Here is a 26,000-nt window from a genome sequence, read left to right on the forward strand (position 1 = left end):
TTTAGAGTGTAGTGATGAGGGGCAGTTAGTTTTGCATTCAATACTGAAATCAAGACACTGCAATAATGAATTTAAGGCAACAGGATTTGAAGTTTATCATAAATTTCAATATTATAATTCACACACAATTAAAATCTTTTTAGAAAACAAAGGTGTTTAAAAATAAACCTACAAATAACCTTGGACAGGTTGGGTTAATTGTGGAATATTAATATTTCAGACATTTGAGACATGCAACTCCCAAGAAAACGACTGTAAAGGACATTCATACAGATCAGAAGGCATCCTTCCATTTATGTTTGTGCAAGATTCACAAAATTGAAAAACATAATGTAACAATGAAGGGCGAACAATAACATTTGCACACGCCAGACCAGACATATACACACTCTCACTACTACTCTCACACGCACACTCAGACACTATAATTCTTCTTTAGTGCTTTTCTGTAGTCCTTCTGTGTGTTTGCCATTCTTCAACCACTTGTTAAACATCACAATAGGGTCTATGTTCCAGTGTTTGTGGAAGGAAATGGGGGTCTGGTGGGCCAAGAAGTCCCTTGCGTAATCTTCTGGACGAGCCTGAGACAGAAAACAAAAATAAACACAGACGCAGGTATGATTAGTGTTACCAAGTGAAACTACTACTGTTACCTCCCTTCCTATTATTTGGTGACATCTTCCTTAAAAAAAATATGATGATTGATTGAAACCAAATGCCTTGTCCAGTTGGTGGTGCATATTAATTAGCTAACGTCTAGTGTTGTCTCATCTTTGATCTGAGTGCATGATGTCTTTGTCCAGCCTTCGGCTTTAGCAAAGAATTTATATATAGAAAGACGGTGCACTTGTATTACTATCAATGGGAGAAAGGGCACTGTGTAATATGACAGAATAAGTTCCCACCTTTAAATAAAAGAGGCAATGGCTGACTGGTAAACTGCGTCACTGAAGCTGCTGTTAGATGTTTCGGTTGCTAAAGAAACAGTCAGTAATCTGAGCATAGACAGTAAAGGAAATGGACACAACGACCCCATTGACTTCAACAGAGTCAATTAGAAGCACTCACTTCCTGATTGCCAAGCGCACTGTGCAGATTCAAACTGAGCTTGTCGACGGAGATGTGACGTGAGCAACCTGTCTGACAGCTGTAAGACGTGCCAAGGCTGTGTCCAAGGGAATCTGAATCATTCCCTTCCAAATCTTGCAGAGCCGGATATCGTGAGTATTAGCTGGCCATGAGCTCGCAGCAGGATCAACTTTATGACTCTCTATGGGCTTCTCCCTTGACTTTATATTCCTCCAAATCCCTCTGATTGCGTGCGAGCTTCTACTTCTGTCTATTCGGTAATTCCACTACTTTGTGACATAGAGTCGTGTGTTATGACGCAATCCTATTTTTACAAAAACGGCTTCTACGGGGCCATAACGTCAGATGCAAAGTAATGGAGCCTTTTATAATTGTCATGTTTCTTTAGAAATAAACAATAGACAAATGGATTCTTTGGGCGCCTCAGATGTTAACTTATTCACTTTCAAAGTCGATGGAATGCTAACAGCAGGTGAAGTCCTGCTACAATGGCGGCCCCCCAGAGGAAGCTTTAGTTTCCGGCTGATGGATTACCCCCTTGAATCTGAGACACGTTTAGGACAGCACATGTGCATTGGCTGCTCCAACCTAAGACCTAAAACAACTTTTTTTAGTTAATTGTCTGTAAGACTGCAGCTTTATTAGTGCTGTTCATTGATTTGAGTAAATGTTTTGACATTTGGGTATAAAGTGTTTTAATTCTACAAGATATGGTTTAAAAACTGTGCTGACCTCTACTGCAGTTGAATTTTCCAATTGGGAGTTGTTTCCCCATGTGACGTATGCTGGCTCTGCCAACACGCCCCTGGCACGAGCTCACCACACCCTTCGCTAGCATTGTCCACATCGGGAGTTGAGAGTGCAGTTTTAAGGCCTTTGCACACTGAAGCTGTGTCTGAAATCGCTCCCTATCCACTATATAGTGCATTATATCGGGTGTCGGACATTTTTTAGAGGTGTCCGAGTTAATGACATCATTCCCTACATTCATTTACTACTTTTACCCACAATCCTCTCTGAATTCGAGTGTACATTCGATGTACACTTGCTGAAGCACTATTTCCCACAATCCAATGCGCGCATGAAAGTGCGGCGCGAGCAAGTTTAAACCAGAGATTACATTACATCCAGTGGAGGATTTGAAAAATATCCATTAAACGTCGTTAGAAAGCGTATTCATTCGGTTATAATAACGGTCACCAGAGGGCGCTCGACGACATGTCATCTGTGAGCGTGAGAGTAACAATTTCAGTCGATGAAATTACAAAGCTGGCACAGAGGTATATATATAATTACAAAATAAAGTCATTATGATTGTTATTGTTGTTAATATTATTTTATCAAGTAAGTAACGTAAGATAAAATGACTTTTATTAGTATGTGTGACGAAGCCTTTTCAGCGACAGCTCCAACTCTCTGACGCACAGTGTAAACGTCAGTGTTCGAATTCACTTACTTAATCTCGTTCACTCTTTGCAGATATAGTGCACTCAAATGCCATACACTATATAGGGATTAGTGAATGAGTGAACGAGTGAGCAGTTTCAGACACAGCTTGAGTCTACAAATTTCGTATGCGTTTTTTATTTTTATTTTTTTGTATTTGTGATTCGGTGGCTATGAATGATCAAAACACCATTCAAGCTGCTTGCTACGGATGTGAAAAACAGTATACGATACAAATCAGGTTAGATTTTATTATGAGAGATGAAAGTTTCAGAGGCAGTGTGCAAGCGTGATTGACATAACGTGAGGTCGTATTTATTTTTTAATGTGCAAAAATTTTTACTCGAATTTCAGACTTTTTCGGAATTTCAGCGTGCAAGGGCCTTGAGCCAGTGGCTTGAATTGATAAGTGTCCAGAGACAATTCACCCTCCTCCACTTCGGGTGAAGTTGGGTGAATAGTCCTCTACTTCAAATGACCGCTCTGTTGCAAAGCTACTGGCATCACTTCCAGTCGCTCTCCATCTTTGAGAGTCTAACAGCTGACACTATGTCAGCACGCATTAGAATTTGAAGGCAGCAAAAGTTCATGAGGACGGAAGGTTTGAGTTCAGGCACATAGTCGACTAACTTTAATTCAGTTAATTATTTACGTGTTTTGTTCACATTTTAATTGTAATTGTATTTTATAACATTGCCTTGTTCATATTTGCCTGTTCAAACACAAAGGTCAGTGGCCTGTGCTGTTACTGCGGAGAAAACAAACAAACATGCATCTGCTTTGTGTAGTGTTGAACATGAAAAGTGATGCTCAGTCTCTGTTCATCCGTCCTCTTCATAGATAAATAAATGGGTAATAATAGATTATGACATAATTTATATGACTCTGTCTAAAGCAACCAACTGAGTTATCAGTAAAACATTGGTTACATAGCATTGCTAGTTGAAACCTTTTGGTGACAACCATTCTGCTAGCATAATTTACTTAGAAAGAGAAACATTTATTATACAGAGCATATCAGGACAGCTTCTTGCAGGACAAAGAGAAAGATGAGTTTAGAAATAACTCAGAAGCGATGTGCCTGGCCCTGGACAACTTTCTTTCCATCTACAAAGCTCAGCGCTTTAAATTTTGGATTATCTATTGGAAAATTTAGTTTTGTTCAAAAAATGCAAAGAATTATTTATTTACTAAACTTAGACATCTACTGCACTGCAAAATGAAGACTGTCAGGAAAACTATTTGAGACGCTTGCTGTGCATCCAACTTTTTGATAACTGGAAAAAAAACATGGCAGCACAACATTGTGTGCTGCCAATACGACAGGGTACGTCATTACGTCCCAAAGGACTCTGTGTATGGGGCCTGACCTAGTCATACTTTTGATGACAAAAAATGTTACAAACTATCCAGAGTAGATCTGAAAATAAATAGATAAATAAACAAATAAATAAAAAGTACTAATTTATTTTAGCACTACTAATTTTGAAAGCTAGACAACACTGTTTGAGTAGGAAAAAAATACACCTCTGGAGACAAAAATGCTGATAAAATACTAAAATGATATAATATAGCCTATAATAAGATTGGGTAACAATGTGTGCGTGTACCTGGTGGAACAGGGGACTGTGTGTGACAGGAACTCGGAGAGCATTGAGACACATGCCCAAAACCATGTCATCAGGAGCATCGTTGCTGTAGCACTTACAGCCGCTGGCCAACAGCTGGACCACAGCCTCTCGACTGAACACCATCCTGTTCAATACCCAACACAACCGTGACTTCTTCTGTGCAGGACGTTTAGGGCATTAATTAATCTTGGTTAATCTTAATTTCAACATTTACTAATCCATTATTAAAATCAAAATGTTAACATTAGTTAATGCAATGTAAACTAACATTTACAAACAAAATATGGCAGTATTTTAATTAGCTAACATTAACAAAGATGGATTTGTGAATTTTTTTGATTCATTTGAGATTGATCTGAGAGCTGGATCACTCCTCCATAGGCTTCTAAAGGGATCGAAACTGGCCAGCCCAGAAAAGTTAGTAGACATTGTTAAAATAGTCCGAGTGACTACAGTGACTCCTGTAGTCTACTAAACCTTGGCAAGAATACATTTTGTGCGCAATAACAAAACAAAAATAACGACTTTATTAAACTATTCATTTTCTTCTGTGTGGGTCTCTGATGTGAGATCATGAGAGCGATGCGACACATGCGTGAGAACTGAGAAGATGACACTCACGATCAACTGATGGCAGAGTGTGAAAGGTAAGCCATTCATTTTGCGTTATTGGTAAGGCACTTTTACGTTTTTTTATGGTTTCTCACAATTCGGACATCCATGAAATGCACACTTTAGAACCATTTTAAACACTATATCAAGACCCATCTGTGTCATCTTCTCAGTTCTCACGCAAGCATCGTGGCACTCTCGTGAACTCATATCAGAGGCCAACACAGAAGAAAATTAAGTTGTTATTTTAGGGTTTTGGACTATTTTAACGATGTCTTGACTAACATTTCTGGGCCGGCTGATGAAATATCCTTGCAGCCTATGAAGGATTGAGCCAGCTCTCCGATTCCATCAAAAATATCTTAATTTTTGTTCTGAAGATGAACAAAAGCCTTGTGGGGTTAGAACAACATGAGTTGTATTTTTGGGTGAACTAACCCTGTAACAAATGTTAACAAATGAGAGCTTATTGTAAAGTGTTACCGGTTTGTGAATACCAGGTGGTTGCATGTGCTCTAACCCCAGAGTCACTTAAAGCTCATTTCTGATGGAACTGCTTCCAAAATATGCTAGAAAATTGCACCTCATGTGGTGCAGTTTCCAATTGTGGTTAGCGCACTTTGTCGTCATGACTATGAATTGTAAGATTAGACGTCATGAGAGTGATAACTGTTTCTATTTACACCAAATTATGTATTCATGTCAAAAATATACTTCCTTTTTGTTGTTTTGTGTTTTTTAGGCAATTTAATGAAGTGTTTTTGCCCCTGGTAGAAAATCACTGTTCTTAGGAATTTTTGTGTATTTTTTTGTAAGTGGACTTAGACTTTAAATATTGGATATTAAACTTGTGTGCAATTCCATTAAGCCAATAATTATGTAATGCAATTGCCAAAATATAATAAATGGCCGATATTAAAATCACACATGCACGCACAGAAATCAGTTGTTTTAAATGCTACAAATGAATTTATGAATAGATATACAAAATAGATTTATATTTGATTTACAGATTATGTTATTATTTTATTTAACTTTATTAAATTATTAGTGTGTTTGAAAATGAACTTTAAGTGAGTGTTCAACAAGTGTACGAAGGTAATCTAACAGTATGTTTACACTACAACGAGAAAAGTTTTTCCTTCGCGTTTTTCGCATACAGACAGCATTGTCAACAATCCCAGTTAACAAGGATCTGTGAAAAAGACCAAAAAAGCTGTATCATGCATGACAGGTCAGTTTTTCACAAATTTCCATACTTGTTATTTACATGGAGATGGAAACCATTTAAATTATTTTGTATTTTCCCCAAAAAGCATTATCATGTAAATGAACGGCCAAAAAGCATAAACCAGTTTTCTGATGTGTAAATGTCCCTGAATTTGGTATTTGACCGATTTATTTCACAGTAACTAATTTATTCACAATTATTCTTTTGAAGGAATCCAATAAAACTCATTGTCACTCAATGAGTTAAGTAAATATTGTTAAAACGGTTGTTTTCCTCGTAAAGCAGACACTTACCCCCCACCACCAGTGATGTAACTGTATCCTCCCTGACCCAATCCGTACCCATAGCGCTCTCCCAGACACACTGGCTCACTGGAGTCATAGCAGCTCAGCAAGGCCTGCAGTCTGGGCAAGCTGTGAGAAACAACATATTATGATTCCTTGTAAAACCATGCAATTTCCTAAACAAAAGGCATATGTCGCCTGGATGTACACAAACAGACAGCCTTACCTTATAAGAGTATCATCATCTACAATCAACAGCCAATCGGTTTTGGGCACATGACTGCTCAAAAATCTTCTTAAAATGGCGAATGTTTTCCCACAGTGACCTGGAAACAGATAGATATGGAATCTTGTTTCAGCCCAAAATAAATAAATAAATAAATGAAAGGTAATTGTGACACGTTATCTCACAATTTTGACTTTTTTTCTTACAATTGCAAGTTTACATCTCACAATTCAGACTTTTTTCCTCTCAGAATTGCAAGTTTTTATATCGATAGAATATCGACTATAAGTCTATAAGTAGATTATTTTATTCCCCACAGATTTGTGTGAATATTATCTTGGAATTGTAAGAAAAAAAGTCATATATAATCTAATCTTGCAATAAAAAGGGTAATTTTTACATTTTATCTCACAATTTTGATTTTTTTTCTCTCGACAAAAAATTCTGACATAATTTTTTTCCCATTCCTAGTCTATAACTTGCAATTCTGACGTTTTCTTTCAGAATTAAGAATTCAGAAAATAAAAAAAAGTCATAATTGTGAGATAAAATACTCAGAATTAGCTTTTTTATTCTGTGACAGTATTAAAAGTAAATAAAAGTACATAATTTGCTTTGGGAACGTGCAAGAAATGTCAGCGAGCACCTTTCTGAACTTAATTTCTTCATTTCTAAACGTCTTTCATCAGATACTGTGCGTCGTGTAAGAGCTTTACAACTCAGCTTTTCACCTCAACGCTGTCATTCAGCTGTCAGAAAAGAACTGCAAATTAATGCACTCCTGTCCATCCACAGGCTGAATGAGAAATGCAATGAGGACAGAACTCTATATCTCCGTTATGTACCCTTTGGATAAGTACTGCAGACACGTGTAATATCAGCTGGAAATGTATTCCTAAGCCAGATATTTTTTGCTTAAGAAGGTTCCCCAAAGAAACTGCAATGGTGACAATAATGCGAGATAAGCACGAATGTGGCAGCGACAATGAAGGCTAAGGGAAGAGAGCAGAACAGGATGTGCTGCTGTCAGACTGCACAGGGAGAACAGGGCCCCCTTCACAACAAATATCAGGGGCCCCTGTAATGTGCCAGCCACCGGATAGTTTGCAGCCACCAGTTAAATCCGCCCTCAAGACAACGATGATGGGAACAAGAGTGACACAACATATAATCTAAAATGTATAGGTTTAAAAATGGCACAAAACAAAAGAGTTGTGCAAAATTCAGAAGTTGCTCCCTTACAATTCATACAGTAAGTGTGAATTGAGCTGAAAGTTGAACTGGATTTGAACTGGAATGACAGGAACAGGACTGAACACCTTGATTGGCCTGGCTGTGTAAATTGGAGCATTGTCCTGCACGAAAAACCAATCCTTCGAGTTGGGGAAGGAAGCAATTTTTCTTTCAGAACAATCTTGTACACCTATGCCAGATTTTAGCCATACTGAAGAACCACCAGATCAACACCAATCCTCCACCAAATTACAAAGTGGTGTGAGAGAATGTGGGTTGTAGGCATCTCCAGGTCTCTGTCTAAAAATTAGAGGACCAGGTTATTGGGTAAAGATGAAAACTGGACTCCTCAGAAAAGATCAGAATCAGGAAGATCTGTCTTTGTGAAGGACGTGTGACTTAAGCCGTATACAATATAATCCTGGAAGAAAACATGCCTCCCAATCTAGAAGGATTGGTCAGACAGGCCAATCAAGGTGTGGATGGAGGACCACCAGATCAAGACCCTGTCATGGCCATCACAGACCTGAACCCCACTGAAAACCTCTGGAATGTAAGTAAATAACTGCTCTAATTGACAACATTTTTATTTGAAATTTGGAAGAAATGTTGTCAGTAGTTTGTTGAATAAATAAAAAATCTTGCTTTTTGAAAAAATTGAAAATCTTAATTTTCTGTATTATTAATATATAGATTGACAGATACAGTAGATATACTGTAGTGACAGTTACTAATGACTTTTTCATCCCTCTTAACTTTAAATACAGTGATATACAGCCTCACTTTCTGCCAACGATAAACGCAAGAATCTGCATTTGATTTGGCTCTGACATCTATTGAGATTAAGAAAGAGGATGAATTTAATCAATTGAAGAGGGTTTATAGTCACAGACATTAGTCCCTAGCCAAATGAATATCATTATGAATAAACAAGTAGAGAGAACAGAGGAACAGAATGTGCCAAAAGCATTTTAGAACATAAAACAAAAGGGAGAAGGTAATCAAACGAAAGATGACCCATTGGAGGTACTTCAAACAAAGTTTGAATGTTAGAAAAAAAAGTGTGGTTCTCATTGGACTAAACACCACCAAATTCACTTCAGCATTATGAACACATTCGCATAGGTCACCAGTGACAGACTGCCATGGAAGTCCAGCTTATCAGCTTGTGGGTTGGTAGCGCTGAAAAGAGATTTATAGAGAAATTGACCCTAGAGCACACAGTATTTACTATCCGCTTCTTAAATTAACTAGGGATGAAAAATATCTGATGATACTAGATTTTCCCAGAAAAGAATATGATCAGACATTTTTAATCATTCCAGCTAGTGTCACAACATCTGAGATTTACAACAAACATGATCTAGAAGTCTTATGCTTTCACATCCATATTACACCTCTATACAAACCGTCCTTAGAATCAGAGTCCCAAAAATTTTAATAAAATACTGCACTGTAAAAAAATATTGTTGGATTAACTTAAAAAATTAAGTAACCTGTTTGCCTTAAAATTTTAAGTTGATTGAACTGGAAAAAAGTAAGTTAATACAATGAAGGAGATTAATTTAATCATCAGAAACTCAAAATAATAAGTTATCTCAACTAAATGAATTATTTAAGTTGATTTGACAAAAGAAAATATGTTGTAATAATAAATCTTGAAAATATTTTTATATTGAGTGCTAAACTTTTTCTATACATGTTAGAGGTCTTGGCCTTCTCAACAGTTAAAATCATAACAGTACATTACTATTTTTGACAATAATTAAATTGATATTACATTTTTTTGTAGTAAAAGCTATTTTAGTCATTTTAATGGCCTTCTGCATGCATTACATGCTATTTAAATATTAATAATATTAAAAATGCATAAAAATATTGTATTTAAAATTGTGACAATGAGTAGCATCGCAAGGTTAAAAAACCCTGTTACAGTAGCTATTCTAGTTGTTGGTGTTATTATTCTAACTTTTTTAAATAAAAAAAATAATATCTATACTATTTAACATACTGCTCAAACATTTGGGGTCAGTACGATTTGAAATAATTTTGAAAGAAATTGATGCTTTAAAAGGATGCATTAAATTGATCATATTTAATGTTCTAAAATATTTCTATTTTAAATAAATGCTGCTCCTTTGAACATTCTTTACTTAAAAAAAAATCACGACATCAACAAAAACATTAAGCAGCATAACTGTTTTCAACATAGAAATATGTCTAGCAGCAAATCAGCATATTAGAATGATTTCTGAAGGATCATGTGACATTGAAGACTGGAGTTATGATGCTGAAAATTCTGCTTTACCATCACAGGAATACATTACTTTTTAAAATATTATATTAAAATAGAAAACAGTTATTTACAATTTTAATAATACTTCAAAATATTACTTTTTAATGTGTTTTTGGTCAAATAAATGTAGCCTTGGTGATCATAAGAGACTTCTGTCAAAAACATTTCCAACACCAAACCTTTTAATGGTGAATTTATACCCAAAATTTGGAAAGTGCACCAAAATTTGGAAAGTGCCAGTGACAGTTCGACTATGAGTGCAGTACCTAAGATTGAAATTCCAATAATTATTTCAATTATAAGATTATTTCCAATAACAGACACTGATCTCACGTCATGAATATACCAAGTATGAGAACAGATTTGAGCACTCACCCCTTTCTGTGTTTGGGACTCCCAGATTGATGGTCGGTATAGAGGGATCTGCGTAATCGCTGTAATACTCCAGCAGTGTGGCTTGTTCACCCCATGTTTTCTTCACCACAGGAACTGTTGGGAATAGAGAATCAATCAGGTACTTCAACACATGAGAGATAACTCCCACAATCCTCAGACCACTGCTTTATCTCCTAGGGCTGACAATGATCAACATGTACTATTAAAGATTTTGGATATCATTTTTTTTTAATATTGGGGAATAAAATGTTACCCTAATGAAACTGGTTGGTGGCATTTTAAAACTGTGAATAAATTTTGTAAAAAAAATAATAGAATTCATATTTCTCATTTTAATTGTCTTATCTTAAAATTTTAGTGTATAGAATGAGTAGGGCTGCTTTTTAAAGGATGACAAAAAGTAAAATGTCAAGACACATTTGTAACTATGGAATTTGCTATAACTGTAATGTAATGCTTCATTTACAACAGGACTTTACCAATTATAATTGAAGGGGAAATATCATGTTCTTCCAAATGCCATCTGCAAAACTCTTCAAAGTGACTTGCAAGATGTAATTATGATAATCAGAGCAATTAGATACAACTGATGTGTCAGATGGTTCTCTGAATTCAAACTCCAACACCTTATCTGTCTCGTTAAATTTGAATTAATGCCTAGTTGGTACTTAGCAACTACCCAGTGTTGCCATGAAGGGCTCTAATAGTGGAGAGAAGACTGGAGTGATGCCCACTCGGCACTCGGACAAAAATATCTCAGTACCAAGTTGCTTCGGAGGTCAAATATTGATGCAAGCTGAACTGTTAAAGCGAAAGAAAACGTTGGACTGTATCATTAGCGATAACAGTGGTGTGAAGCGAGGATGGGCAGGGTTCATCGTGCCATCCGCAAATTTTGGGTGGGATGCTTGAGAGGGAGGCGGCAGCTATGTGTTAAGAGTGTGGATTATAAAGGACGTATCACTGACCTCTGTCAGAATGGAACTTCTTACAAGTTTTCACCGCTACAAAGATGTTTTCACAATCAACAGGCTGGCCCTGGGGACACAGGTGAAGAGAAAGTGTTGACAGATTGCATAATAAGAACACCCCACGTAAAGTGTTTTTTTTTTCTTCAACATAAACAGACACTGAATTGGCAATAATTGTGCTTTAAAAGTAAGAAAGTTTAGTACACCTCTACATTTACCACTATATCAAGGCCTAAAAAATAGTATTGTGTTCAAACTAGGTTAACCACAATAAATGAGGCAGCACTTTACATGGACCTCAATAACCTGAATGGGTTTGATCACACGCATTGAAATACACAGTATCGTCATGCTAAGCAGTGTTGATATTGTCAAGAATAAAACTATTCTTTTATTCTTGACAATAAAACTATAAAACTTGACAATAAAACTACTATAAAACTATTTGTTTTCATTGAAATAAAGTTTGGAAAAAGTACTGATAACAGAAATCGTTTAGATTGAAGTTTTAAAATGACTAAAACTGAAACTGAAATAAAACTAAATTAAAGCTAATCAGAACATTAAAAATGTATAGAAATTCTATCTATCTATCTATCTATCTATCTATCTATCTATCTATCTATCTATCTATCTATCTATCTATCTATCTATCTATCTATCTATCTATCTATCTATATATCTATCTATCTATCTATCTATCTATATATAAACATAGGAAATCTTTGCAAGTAAGCAAATAAATAAAACTATAATGTCTCAATTTAATGGATGAATTATTCCGTACAGGCCATAAAAGTTTATAGTATATATTTTTATTCCAGAAAAAATATATATATATATTATATTTTAATTATATATATATATATATATATATATATATATATATATATATATATATATATATATATTATAATAAAAAAAATTGTATAATTTTTATTTTTTGTAAACTAGGACATTATTTTGCTGCTTATTCCTTGTATTTGTGACAACAGCTCAGGTCACTGTAATTTGTTTACTGCTCACCCTAACATATGCGTAATGCTTAATTTGCCACCTTGAATCACAACAGGTGTTTACAAACCATTCAAATCATCAGAGTATCATCTTACAATGTGATTTGAAGTTACTGGCCAAGTCTATTTACTTGAACTGTATACTTCTTGTTATTTCTATACATGCTTAAAAATCCTCAGACTGGAATAAAGGCAACAAAAAACATCTACCCTTCCAAACCAAACTTTTCACACTTTCAACAGACACAGCAGTCCAACTTATTTTTGTATTTTATTAATGTGTGTTTTTTCGTGTATTTCTGATTAAGTTTTTGGGTCTAAATCCGAGGAGAACATGCAAAGGCCTGAAAATCATAGCTCTGAGATAAGAGCGCTCAGCGCTGATTCAGGGAGATATTGCTTTGATCTGAGCAAGCTGTGAATAAACACCAGAAGATTACGGATGTTGAAAATGTATCGGGGCAGGAGATGAGCTGATAAACAACCCGATAAAGTTCGCACATTTTAGAATAATCTGCAGTTAAGATGTCTGTTGATATCATGCTGAAAATAGGCATGGTTATTTCAAATATTTACGCATGTGAACCCGCACACACGCAGTGTAACATTCACAATTGTCTGTATCTCAAAAAGAAAGTTACAAAAAATGGAAATAAGGAGGTAAAATAGCCTCAAGCACAGCAGCTTGTGAATTATGTAATATAAAAAAGTGGTACTTAAAATCAATGAGATTTTAATGGTTCATAATGGTTCACAGATGCTTTAATGCACTTGATGGTGACACAAACAGCCCAACCTCACAAATTCATAGTCATTTGCATAAAGTTTGAAGCGTAACAATTATGCAGTGAACACATGGTCACTGTCTTTAGTCTGAAACAGGATGAAATAACCAGCAATAGATTACAATAAATGGATTTTTAATATTTGGTTGGGATCAAACCCAGAAGTTCAGTCTGAATTATTATACCTTAATTATATCTTAAATCAGTTTGAGGGGGCAAATATTTGACAGTGCATGGTAATAAATATAAAACACTCTTCATCTCTGACTTTGTTCAAAGTTTTATTTCAAAGAGTATTTGAATCTATATTGGTCTGCACTTCTCATCAACATAGCCTAAATGGATTTGCTCCACACTGTACAGCGTTGCCACACAGATTTTAATTTGGTCAGCAGTTTGACAAATATCCTGCATTACCTTCTAGGTATAATTATGGGTGCAGATGTGAAGTAAATGAATATTTATGAGATAAACTAATATTTCACAGCACGCATAGGTGAATTTATGTTTACCCAGAAGAAAGCTTTGTCTAGGCTCTGCCCCAGTACGGTTTGTGCCAAGTCATTAATCTGGTTGTTTGATGAGAAAGAGGTGAAATGTTGCAATAAATGCTTTAAAGCTACACTGTGTGATTTTTACCCCCATCTAGCAGTGAAAAGGTATATGACCATCCAGTGAATATTAGTTTCTGTTCCTCTCAATTCCGATTTCGTTTTAACTCCTACGGTGGCCAATGTAGTCCAAGATTAACATGGCTTCCAGTTTGACCTCGTCCATGAGTGTTAACACAAACGTAAACGCGAAAGGCGAAGCTTGAATTAATGGGTATGTCCCTCTTTGGCTAATGTACTTTCAAGATGGAGGTGCAACATGGCGACCGACAGTAGAACCCCTTTCCCGTATGTATTTTCAATGGCATATTATACACTCACGAGAATATTTTATTACTTGAACGAAGTCAATATACATTAATGAGCACATATATTTTTGAAAGAACTAAGTGTTTTTAGCTAAGAATAAACTAAGAGAGTTACACAGTGTAGCTTTAAGAATCTGTACAGCTGAAGAGCGGATGACTATTATTCTGTCAGGATCACTATTGTCAAAGATGATTGATTGGATTGACAGTATGGTTCTGTTCTGGGCAAGAACTAGAGCATCAATAATCCTCTTTGGAGTAAACAGAACAGAACCAACATGAAATGTATTGCAGATATCATTAATGTCAATGTTTCAATGTACAACATAATTTGAGAAATTATTCTGATTCAAAGGGAAATCATGCCAAATCCTAACTGACAAGAGGATGAGCTGGGGATGGAGGGTAAATGACATGATGTGAAACGGCATAGCTGCTGATAATACTGAAAGAGCTTATATACTGTATGACTACTGATAGACGTCGTATTCCTATAGGTAGACATGGATCAGCTGATGCGAGCTTGACTAACGTGAACAGCCAAAACTAATGTTACGATTGATTTCTGTAGCGCAAAAACTGATGATGGCACGGTTTGATCTTTGGTTGACCTATCAGTGGAAAGAGAATGTAGAGATAGAATATTCAAGTGGTTTATCCATTTTGGTTTTATTGTGTATTATTTTGTTTATTTAGGGTCATATAAATGAACGATTTCTTTGTTTTCCCGTTTTGAAGAGATAAACTAGAAAAATAATCTAAAGGTACACAAACCAAACCCTGACACTGACTGAAACTCCATTTCATTTACCCATTTAGCAAACGGTTTTATCCAAAACCTATATCCAGGACAAACCAAATGAATCACTAACAGGGGGGAGAACAAGTATTTGATACACTGCTGATTTAACAGGTTTTCCCACTTACAAGGCATGTAGAAGTCAGTAAATGTATCATAGTATGTGATACAGAAAAGCAGACCCTAATGTTTGGTACAGAAACCTTTGTTTGCAGTTACAGAGTTCAAACGTTTCCTGTAGTTCTTGGCCCACTCCTCCTTACAGACCCTCTTCAGATCCTTCAGGTTTCAGGGCTGTCACTGGGCAATACAGACTTTCTGCTCCCTCCATAGATTTTCTATTGGGTTCAGGTCTGGAGACCTAGGCCACTCCAGGACCATGAAATGCTTCTTACAGAGCCACTCCTTAGTTACCCTGGCTGAGTGTTTCAGGTTGTTGTCATGCTGGAAGACCCAGCCTTAACCCATCTTCAATGCTCTTACTGAAGGAAGGAGGTTGTTGGCCAAGATCTCGCAATACATGGAGCAGTTGTCCTGTCCCCTTGGCAGAAAAGCATCCCCAAAGAATGATGTTTCCACCTCCATGCTTCAAAGTTGGGATGGTGTTCTTGTGGTTGTACTCATCCTTCTTTTTCCTCCAAACACGACGAGTGGAGTTTAGACCAAAAATCTCTCTTTTTATCTTATCAGACCACATGACCTTCTCCTTTTCCTCCTCTGAAGCATCCAGATGGTCATTGGGAAACTTCAGACAGGACTGGACATGCGCTGGCTTGAGCAGGGGGACCTTGCGTGTGCTGCAGTTATTTAAAAATAATACAACGTGATTATCTGGATGTTTGTTTTAGATTCCACCACTCACAGTTGAAGAGTACCTATGATAAAAATGACAGACTTCTACATGCTTTGTAAGTGGGAAAACCTGTATCAAATAATTGTTCTCCCAACTGTAAAGCAGTGTCCAGTCTCAACACAAATCGTGACAGAAGGTTAGCACTTTCACCCCAGTCAGCCTTCTCCACATACTGATGAGGTGCGTGTGACAAGTGTGTCGAGCACTCGATGTGGAGGTTACCTACACACTGTGGTGAATGGCTTTTGACAATGGTGGCACAGTTTTGTGCTCTTGGATTTTCCTCTGACAGTGTGCAAAGTTCTGGAACACCTGTTAGTCGAGGTCCCTTTCCATCCTCCCAAATGTACAGCGCCACCTGTAGGAGAGTAATAATGGAATGAAATGCATCACTTTTAAATACAAACTAATTCGTATTGCTTTAGAGCAAGTAATAATAATAAATCAAACTAATTTTGATTTTGAAAAATGCAGCCTTGGTCAGCATAAGAAACTTTGAACGATAGTGCAGGTATAACAGTAATATTGTTGCAGTGTTCGTTTTGTTTCTAGAATGATGGTTTTCCACTGTTTTAACGCACTGTTTTTCTTAATGGACACTTTAATGTAATCTAAAATTATACAAAATTTAAAATAATAAAATCAAGTGAGCCCATAGTCATCTCAAAATATACACCTTCAACATTCTTACCTCATGTTTTAGATCTATGGTGAAGTCTGATTTTAAAGGCTCATCTTCCATTTTGCTTGTCAACCTAAAACGTGAAATCACTGTAAAATTAGTGAACTACAAGGGAAATTACACAAAAAACCTTCTCAAACATAACATTTCTAATGGCAAAATGCTAATATGAAGATACCATAGTATAATCTAAGATATAATCACTATAACAATGTAAATAATCCAGATTTGAAATCTCTTTCAGAAAAATAGCATAAATAATAAAATGGAATCATTTTTAGAATTTAACTTAAACCAAATCTATAAAAAAAAAAGATCATACTGGAAGACTTGATCCCTGGATCTGCTTTGTGACAGTTAGTTAGTCAGTTCAGCTGAGGGAAGCATTCAAACCTGTTGACAAGAGGGATACTAAGCGCCCATCCTGCAGAGAAGTCTGGGTACTCGAAAGCCAATGGGTTCTCAGAAAAGGCATAATGGTGGATGATGGTGGACTCTTCATCATGGAGTGCCTTGCCAAGAAACCACTCCTGAGGGCAAAAGTGGAGATTAATGACACCGTGATTGTCATCTCAGGCTAAATCACACCTTAACAGCTGCCACCAGTTCATATGACACTGCGCATTACAGTCTCAAACGTGTTTTTAACTAACTTTGCTTCTGTTTTCACAGTCAATCCTGCACTGTACATTTTGCCATAGGTTAAATAATGATAATGACAAAAGCAAACTCATGTAACAAATTTATTCCGAGATAAGTTCTTCCTCGTATTTTCATGTTGAATGTCATGTTGCACTGTACAAGCGACTCATCATAATGTAGTTTACATTATGGTGTTGTTTTGAAAAGGGTCCGGTGAACTGATTTGAATGAAGTGGAAACCAAGTCACTTGTTTACTATGGCAGCTGTAAATGGCTTCTGCTGTCAAATTTCATTAATATGAAAATTGTAAAAAACTGTAAGAGAGAAATGGTCAAAATGTATATGTGCGAGTATAACATATACAGTGGAAAATGGCAGGTGGCATATGTCAGGTGAAAAAGATTAATTCATTGAATTATAAGTAGTGGAGTTTTTGCTTGGTAGTCTATTTATAGTATTTTTTCAGAATAACAAGCCACAATTACATGAATATGACTTCTGGGGTATGACGTATTTTGTGATTTAATGTGATTTCAGTTAAAAGGATTTTAACATTGATAAAGTAGTGCCTTGGAGAGTCTTTCAAATGCATATGCATACATAATAAATCTTTTAATTTTTCTATGACAAGATCAATGTAAGTCAGCTTTTAGTATTAAGTGATTATACTCTTGAGCAAGGCATTCAAAACAATTAATGTTATCTAAAAAGTATAAAAAGCATTAAAGTTTCATATCATAATAGAAATACTGTAGATGTGCCAATTCAAAATATATTGGTCATTTATTTAAACAGCATCAGTTACTGACACCAAAGAGAAGAAATTGTTGAATAAAGTCGTTATTTTGGGATTTTTTTTTTTTCCTCACAAAAAGTATTACCGCAACCACTTTTGATTTCATCAAAAATATAATTTTTGTTCCGGAATGAAGGTCTTACTGATTTGAAATGACATGAGGGTAATTAATTACAGAAAGTAAATTTTTGGGAGAACTAATTCTTTAAATTCATGATGAGCATGAATATCTACAGGAATGATTTTCCCCTTACATGGATTAAAAAAGTTTTCTAATCTAATCTAATCTAATCTAAAAAAAATCCTCATTGAACAGCAGGATGGAATATAGGGACTGTAAGTACATCAATTACACAGTGCTAAATGTGACATTATGAAAAGTTCTTACTTTTCTGCGGTCAAATTTTTTGAGGACTTTATTAAGTTTATGGAGTTTCACTCTGGTGTCCTCCTCCAGAAACATGATCCAAGAAGAGTTCTTCCCAAACTGTGATGACAAGCTAAGGGGAAAAATATTCTGCATGAGCAAAAGTTTAATAGAAACCAGTTATTATAAACAGAAAACACAAACATTCATTATAAGTCTGTGCATTAGTGGTGGAGAATTTTGAATTGTTTCTGCAAGCAACATTGTGTTACAACGGTAGGTAGCGACATGTGTCTTATAAATGAGTCACTGAATCGTTCAACAAATTCGTTCAAAAACCCTGATTCATTCACTCAAACAATTTGTTCTGATTCAGTCAGGAATAAAAGAAGAGGCTGCATCTGAAATCACATACATCCCTAATATACAACAGGCGAAAAACAGTATATGAAAAAATAAGTTTGTCCAAATTCACATTACTCAAAGAGTAGGGTAAAGTCCCCAGATGACCACCTACTTCCGTCAGGACTGTAAAGTGAAAAGTCCCGCGCCGCTCTCTCACAGAGGAGCGGAAGCATAAAGGAGAAGCGACGACAGTGAAGATGGAGAGAGGAACAGGCCTGATTTTATGTTGTGCTTTGTTTCTGTTTTGTGTAGCCAGCAGTCGTCCGCAAGGGGCTGTCGGCTTATAATTTAATTTTGTATTTGTTTATTTATTTGTTCAACTTAAATGTTCGCCGGTTCCCCATCCTTCTTCCCAAAACAACGAATTCCGTTAAAACACACACACACACACACACACACACACACACACACACACACACACACACACACATTAAAACTATATAGAAGATACTTTTTAGCACTCTAAACGTCAATACTTGAGTTAATTACTTTTGCCTACTCAAATATGCGATTTCAGATGCAGCCCAGTGACTGTTCTTGTAAGTGAGTCACTGAATCTTTTACTCAACTGATTCATTCAATGTACCGATTAATTCAAGGACAACCAGTGTGTGTTGCCAGTTGATTCTGGAGTTGATTCTGCTGTGGCTTTTGAAACCATTTTATTTTGACGGGTAAAAATACATAAAGTAACTGGCAAAAGTGATTGTAAAATGTAACTCCTTATGAAATATTTATATTATAACAATTAATATTTTATTTTAATTCTAACAATACTACCAGTATTATTACTACTACTGCTAATTATAACTATTATTTTTACATTTATAACATCAATAGTTAAAGCTTATAGAAAAATTATAGATATTCAATCAGTACTACAATTGAATTAACCCTAGGAATAACCTAATTCAACCTTTAACACTGAGATTGAGATTTCACCATGTTGAATGTCTGTAATGTCTAGTATTTTCAGCACTTACTAAGGCAGAAGTGGGAGAATGCTCCAGTCTCCCTCATTGTCTGACAGTGTGTGCAGGAGCAGGATGACAGGGGGACTCTGAAAGAGACAAACACTCTATTACAGCTACTGCCATACGAAGAGAAAATGGGAGGAAACCATGAGAACTGCCAGCGATCAAGTGAGTTTATCTGATTTGAGACAGCAGTTTACTTTCAGGACAACAGCCAGCAAAATCATGTCTGGACTTCAAAGAGAGAACAGAAGAGTGATTTAAGAGAAGTTTAAGACACACACCTCAATGTTATAGAAAAAAAAAAATTTCATCCTCACCAGGGCTGCATTTATTTGGTAAAAAAAAGACATAAAACAGTAATATTGTGAAATATTATTTAAATAACATATATTTTTAAAATTTATTCTTGTGAATTTTCAGCATTATTACTTATTAGTCTTAAGGGTCACATGATCCTTCAGAAATCATTCTAAAATGCTGATTTGCTGCTCAAGAAACATTTCTTATTATTATCAATGTTGAAAAGAGTTGTGCTGATTAATATTGTGCTGATTAATGTTTTTGTGAAAACACTTTCATTCTTTGATGAATAGAAAGTTAAAAAGAACAACATGTATTTGAAATATAAATAATTTAACATTATTGTTATTAATATTAATTTACTTTCACTTTTAATAATTTTGATCACTTTTAATCATTTAAAGGGGTGTCTGATTACGATTTCACTTTTCTAACTTTAGTTAGTATGTAACGTTGCTGTTTGAGCATAAACAACATTATCAAAGTTACAACGCTCAAAGTTCAAAGCAAAGGGAGATATTTGCTTTTAAAGAAATCGTTTTTAAGGACCACAACAAACGGCTGGCAGGAACTACACCTCCCGGCTTCCTCACGGGTTAGTGACATCACTAACCCTCAAATTTCCATAAACCCCGCACCCCAGGAACACACAGTCCATGTTGAGAAGAGGAAGAGATGTAGTTAAGCACATTTGTGAGTCAGCTCAAACTTTGACCTTCAAACTTTCAAACTTTGCATCTCACAACAGTTCTTATATGAGCGATTTATAGATTACATGACAGGATATCTTAATTGAAGATAGTTAACTCCACATTATTAACATAAATTCATCAACTAACCATTCAGAAATGTCCAGTTGGATTCTACATGTTGTCTCCTCTTAGTATCTCCATCTTTTTCTCCGAGTCCGGTTTAAACAAAAAAGGCAGAACAGTTTCTGACATTTAAGCATGTCTGTGTCAGGTAATCGGAGCTGCTAACACACACACACACACACACATAGAGGAGCTCTTGAAGCTCAGCCCAGCTGCAGCTCATTTGCATTTAAAGGGCCAGACACAAAACGGTGCCTTTTTGATAACCCTAAAAAAGTGACAACGTGCTATATAAAAATATATGTGGGGTATTTAGAGCTAAAACTTCACATACACAGTCTGGGCACATCAGAGATTTATTTTACATCTTGTGCTTGTTGAATAAAAATATTAAAATTCTTTAAAACAAAAACTACTCACCCCAAACTTTTGAACAGCATAGCGCGTTGGACATTACTATTCTCATTAAATTAGAATGATGATAGACGACTAGATGATAGACTTCACACAGTTCATAAGTTTAAATGGCTCTTAAGAGACTAAACTTTTGTAGTTTCGTTTCACGACTCCCATATCAGTTAATATGCTAAAAAAACGAAACAAAGGAGATGTGCTACTTAAAATTGCTCGCTCACTTCACATTAGCCACACTTATCTCACTCATATTACAACCAAACTTTTGAATTTTAGTAAGTCACCTAAAGGGCCTTAACTTATAAGATTGCATAAATGAACACAGAGCATTATATTATTTTTAATCAGATTGCAGTCACACACTTTCTGTACAGGTCTAATAATTGGAATAAATTGTAGAAAATGATGAAATTGGACAATTACGCCATCAGCCTGTAGAGAATCATAACATTGAGCTATAAAAGTGTTATATGCAGTACAAAAAAGGTTTTCAACATCCCATCAGCACTAACATTTTTTCCCTAAGTCAATTCACATTGTGATTTGAATAGGAGTGACAATGAATCAGATAAGAGAGTGCTTATGTTCAGTACCCCTTAATACATTCACAAATGTGCTAACAAAATGTTACTCTTATCTCCAAAGAAAGATACGAATGACTGCGAACTTTGAGACACCCATTGTGTCTTGATACAGCTCATTAGGATGTGACCAGAAAAAAGGGGTTTGTGATCACGCTGTGACTAAAGATGTGGGGGTCGGTGTGACCTTGCTACCTTATGTTACCACAGATATGATTGCCTTGGCTCAATCACGTGGCACCCAGAGACCAGGAAGGTGAGAAATTACCACTCGATTCTTAAAAGTCTCTGATCTGTCTGTCCTATATGTCATATGAAAAGACAAAAGCAAAAAGAAACAATGCAATTTGAAAGTTAACTCATTGGTAAAGAAATTCTATCACCAAAAAATTCAAATAATAAACCTTTGCGCTATACTCACAGGGTGCCATTTTGTTTGTGGAAAATGTCTTTTAATCTAAACATACTTTAATGTCAGGCTTTGGGTGGAATATTGCCTTGAGAGAAAATGGCAAGTCTTACCAAATTGTTTCATTTATCGTCCATCTAAGCTTGGTCTAAGAACTTGACTGATAGTTACAAAAAAAAAAAAACACTTACATTATTACATTACATACAATAAATAAGATTGTCATGATCATCATAATTTTGTCCAGCAACAAAAAATAAATCAAAGCAGATAATGGTCAATATACCCATTTTGTTTTTGTGTGATTTGGGTACTTAATGTCATAGAATACAAGCCAGCAGGAAGCATTCAAACAATATTTTAAAAAGCTGCAAGTCAGGTCAAACTAATACTTATTTATTATGAGGATACATTTTAGTTGTGAGGTCAGGTTAATTTATCTAATGTTCTCTGCACATTCAGCCTGATTACCATAGAGAAAGGGACAAACATATTATATTATAATGTTCTGCTAAAGAGTGCTGGTCTGTGTATCAGTGTAATTAATTAGGGCAAAATTAAGCTAATGGATGAAACTAATTACAATCTCCCCACTGTCTGTAATGAATTATCAAGTCTTTTCCAAGTCATTTGCAATTGACCTATGACCCCTCCACTCACTCGGACAAACAGTCAACATTCGCGCATGGGCGCTATGACAGGTGTCACGGTAAGAGACATTTCACAGGAGGCAATTGCTGATTTTTGGAGACAGAATGATTATATATCATCTCAAAGACACCTAAAGGGCCTTAACTGGAGGGTTGCATTGGAGGCATTGGACAATGCATTGGATTATATTAATAATTTTATTGTTGAGAAGGTCAGTCAATGAAAAGCTTCAGCTCCAGGCAAAAATGTACAGGTCACAGTGTAAACGTGATAACCCCGCATATCGTTGCCATCACCAATTGGTTTGCTACAGTATTTACATGAATCATTCAGCACAACATTGTTAACATTTGTTATCTCGGTTATTTACAGATACGTTAATGAAGCTAAGTGACATGATGTACAGCACAGCTAGAAGCTAACGTCAACGTTTTCTAATGTTAGCTTAACTTTTATGTTCAAATAAGATACCGCTCAAAAACGTTGTTGACTTAGTTGGTGTTGTGGTCTACCGCATAACTTAATCGTATAACTTAATCCAGAGCAGACAGTTATCACGAGGTTGAATCTCAGTTGAGATGTGGCTTGGGAAAGGGTTGGAGTCGGAGTCGTGTTGGATTTGGAGTTGCATGTGCCCCATGCACACCGTTGACCATTTTAAACTTAAAACGACAAGAAAAAAAATGAATGAATAAATGATATAAATGCATACATGAGGGTGAGTTAACGGAATCTTGGCGTAAACTGTCCCTTTAACTCAAGAACTGAATAATGAAATGAGAGAGTCTTACTACAAATGCACTGTGATCCACAATACAACAAAATCAAGCAATCTTTTTAGATATAAAACTGCAGTAAGAGGAATACATTTGTTCAGACAACGAGTTTGCTCTTAAAAACACAAGATGCAGGACATTCGAAATAAGGAGGCACAATCGTCAAAGACGTCAAATTTCTCACACCTTATGAACTAGTTTGACAAATTTAAACTAACCGAATTGATCAAAAGATTCATTTCCGAACTGCATAATAAGAACTATCAATTTTGTTATTTTTTACACTTTGCAGCTGCAAATGTTACGAAAGGGTCAGGACAAACGTCTTGGGACAAAAGTATCTATTTTCTTTTTAATATGTCAAGTAAAAGTAGAAGTCAACAAAATCCTTTGTATTCAATTGTATTATTAATTGTATTCAACCATTGTCCAGGTCATGTCATTTGCTGCCATTTAGTTTGCAGACTTTTGTTCTGTGTCCTCTCAGGGTTTTAGAAACGAAGAACTAACAAACTGATGGTCTTATTGAATTTGTTCTCTGCTGTAAAAGCCCCCACTGTTCTGCTGCTGCAGCACCCCCAGAGGTGGAACAAACATCCTACAGCTTTTATAACATCACAATTATTGCTGGTTGCACACTAGGGTGTTAATGTGAGCATTGTAACACAGGGCAAGAGTGATAAATCTGAAGTCTAATTTACACTAACAATACGCTGTCAGGGTTCACAGACCAATGGAGAGGGTAAGAATTGATGTGCACATCCATGTTGAGCATGTTGCATGAGTATTTCTCTGTGACGAATGGATGTTAGGCCTCATGAGTCCAACTAAAGAGAAACAAATTGCTCTACTGAAACAAGGATTAAGCATCAGAAATCAAGCCTCTCATGTCTCAGACAAGTGCTGACATCTTGTGGCGGCAATGCATAAAGTAGCAAGCTCTATTTTCCTACAAAGGTTTGAAGGTACGAGGCTGTACCTTCCTTGAGGAACAATGAAGTTCCATATATCTGTGATGTTATCCAGTCTCATCTATAGAAGCTCTCCTTTAGTCTATGGACCCTCTTCACAGACTGTGATGACGCGTTTTAACAAAACAAATATATTTCACGGTTTCTCTAATTTATTGCTATAAGTTCATCCAATAATCACAACTTCCGCTTCTGAGAAACCCAGAAATGCAAAAAGTGTCCATTACTTTAAAAGACAGTGCATTGATTATCGTCATCTGAAGTTTAGTTATCCCCTTCCACTGGTCCCAGCAGCATTGGAGCAGCTGCGTGGAGCCTGCATCTTTTCCAAGTTCGATTTATGCAGTGTGTACATGATGAGCTGATGAATGGAAAACAGCATTCGTCACGCCCTCTGGTCACTATGAGTATCGAGTCATGCCCTTCGGACTGTCCAACGCCCCAGCTGTCTTCAAGGGTTACATGAACAAGGTTTTCCGAGACTATCTCAACAGATTCATGGTTCTCTATATCAACGATATTCTCATCTCTTGCTGAGCATCCGCACCATGTCACTCTAGTTTTGGAGAAACTGAGAGCTCATAAACTGTACCTAAAACTGGAGAAACGTGAGTTTCACACCACCACTGTGCAATTTCACCAATTTGAGGTTATAACCGATCATCGCAATCTTTACCTGCTTTGATTTTACCGTGTCATAACGACCTGGAAGCAAGAATTGCAAATCGGATGCTCTCTCGTTGTCATCATGCTTCAACCAAAGATTCGCTACCAGAACAGCCGTGATCATCAGCCCCATCATCTGGGACATCGATGACCAGATTTCCCAGGAGAACCTTCGTCATCCCGCTCTGCCGGGAGGTCCAGAGTTTGCACTGCATTTTTCCCACTTCATTTGTGTTCACACAGTGTTGCTAAAAAGCATCTAATCTGATATGAGATGAGAAAGATGAAAGAATATACAACACACTGCCGAACATCCATTGTACTGTGCTTTAGATCCTTTACATTTTTGCAGAGTTTCTGCAAAAAGAAGAGCCTGGGAATGAAAGAAAGGAAGCAGAAGGGATATAGTGCAGGATAAGAGCGGTCTATTAATCTGGTTTTGATTGGATCGGAGGGTGACAGCTTAGTGAACTGGTGCAGAGCTCGGAGGTTATTGTGGTTTGGCACTCCAGATTTTCAGAACAGGCAGTCAGAAAGCATTTGTCTACAAAAGCAGTAAACTATCAGGTGAGGATGTGAGGGGAGGAAGAAAATAGATTGCATTCCATTTTCAGTCTCAAAGGATGGTCACTATTCTGAGAAATAAATAGAACACAGTATCAAGTGTCACAAGGGTGGAATGTTGAGGATGAACCCAACAGTTTCTCTCATTGAAATAAAGCTTTTAACATTTAAAATGTGAATCCCACTACTTCACTTA

General features: G+C 36.2%; 1 protein-coding gene across 1 annotated transcript in view; it reads right to left on the bottom strand.

The window, feature by feature from the left end:
- Positions 1–70: 70 nt before the first annotated feature.
- Positions 71–26,000, bottom strand: part of b3glcta (beta 3-glucosyltransferase a) — a 64,809-nt gene continuing 38,879 nt past the window's right edge. Inside the window, exons 5-15 of the mRNA XM_039671114.2 lie at positions 19,664–19,740; positions 18,297–18,408; positions 16,863–16,999; positions 16,479–16,542; positions 16,014–16,145; positions 11,413–11,482; positions 10,424–10,537; positions 6,520–6,619; positions 6,303–6,422; positions 4,146–4,290; positions 71–581 (exon numbers count right to left, since the gene is read on the bottom strand). Coding sequence (XP_039527048.2) covers positions 423–581; positions 4,146–4,290; positions 6,303–6,422; positions 6,520–6,619; positions 10,424–10,537; positions 11,413–11,482; positions 16,014–16,145; positions 16,479–16,542; positions 16,863–16,999; positions 18,297–18,408; positions 19,664–19,740 — 1,230 coding nt within the window. The 3' untranslated portion in view covers positions 71–422. The remainder of the gene's footprint in view (positions 582–4,145; positions 4,291–6,302; positions 6,423–6,519; positions 6,620–10,423; positions 10,538–11,412; positions 11,483–16,013; positions 16,146–16,478; positions 16,543–16,862; positions 17,000–18,296; positions 18,409–19,663; positions 19,741–26,000) is intronic.

This window comes from Pimephales promelas, chromosome 16 (genome assembly GCF_988280905.1).
Source record: "Pimephales promelas chromosome 16, fPimPro1.hap1.1, whole genome shotgun sequence".
Lineage (NCBI taxonomy): Eukaryota > Metazoa > Chordata > Actinopteri > Cypriniformes > Leuciscidae > Pimephales > Pimephales promelas.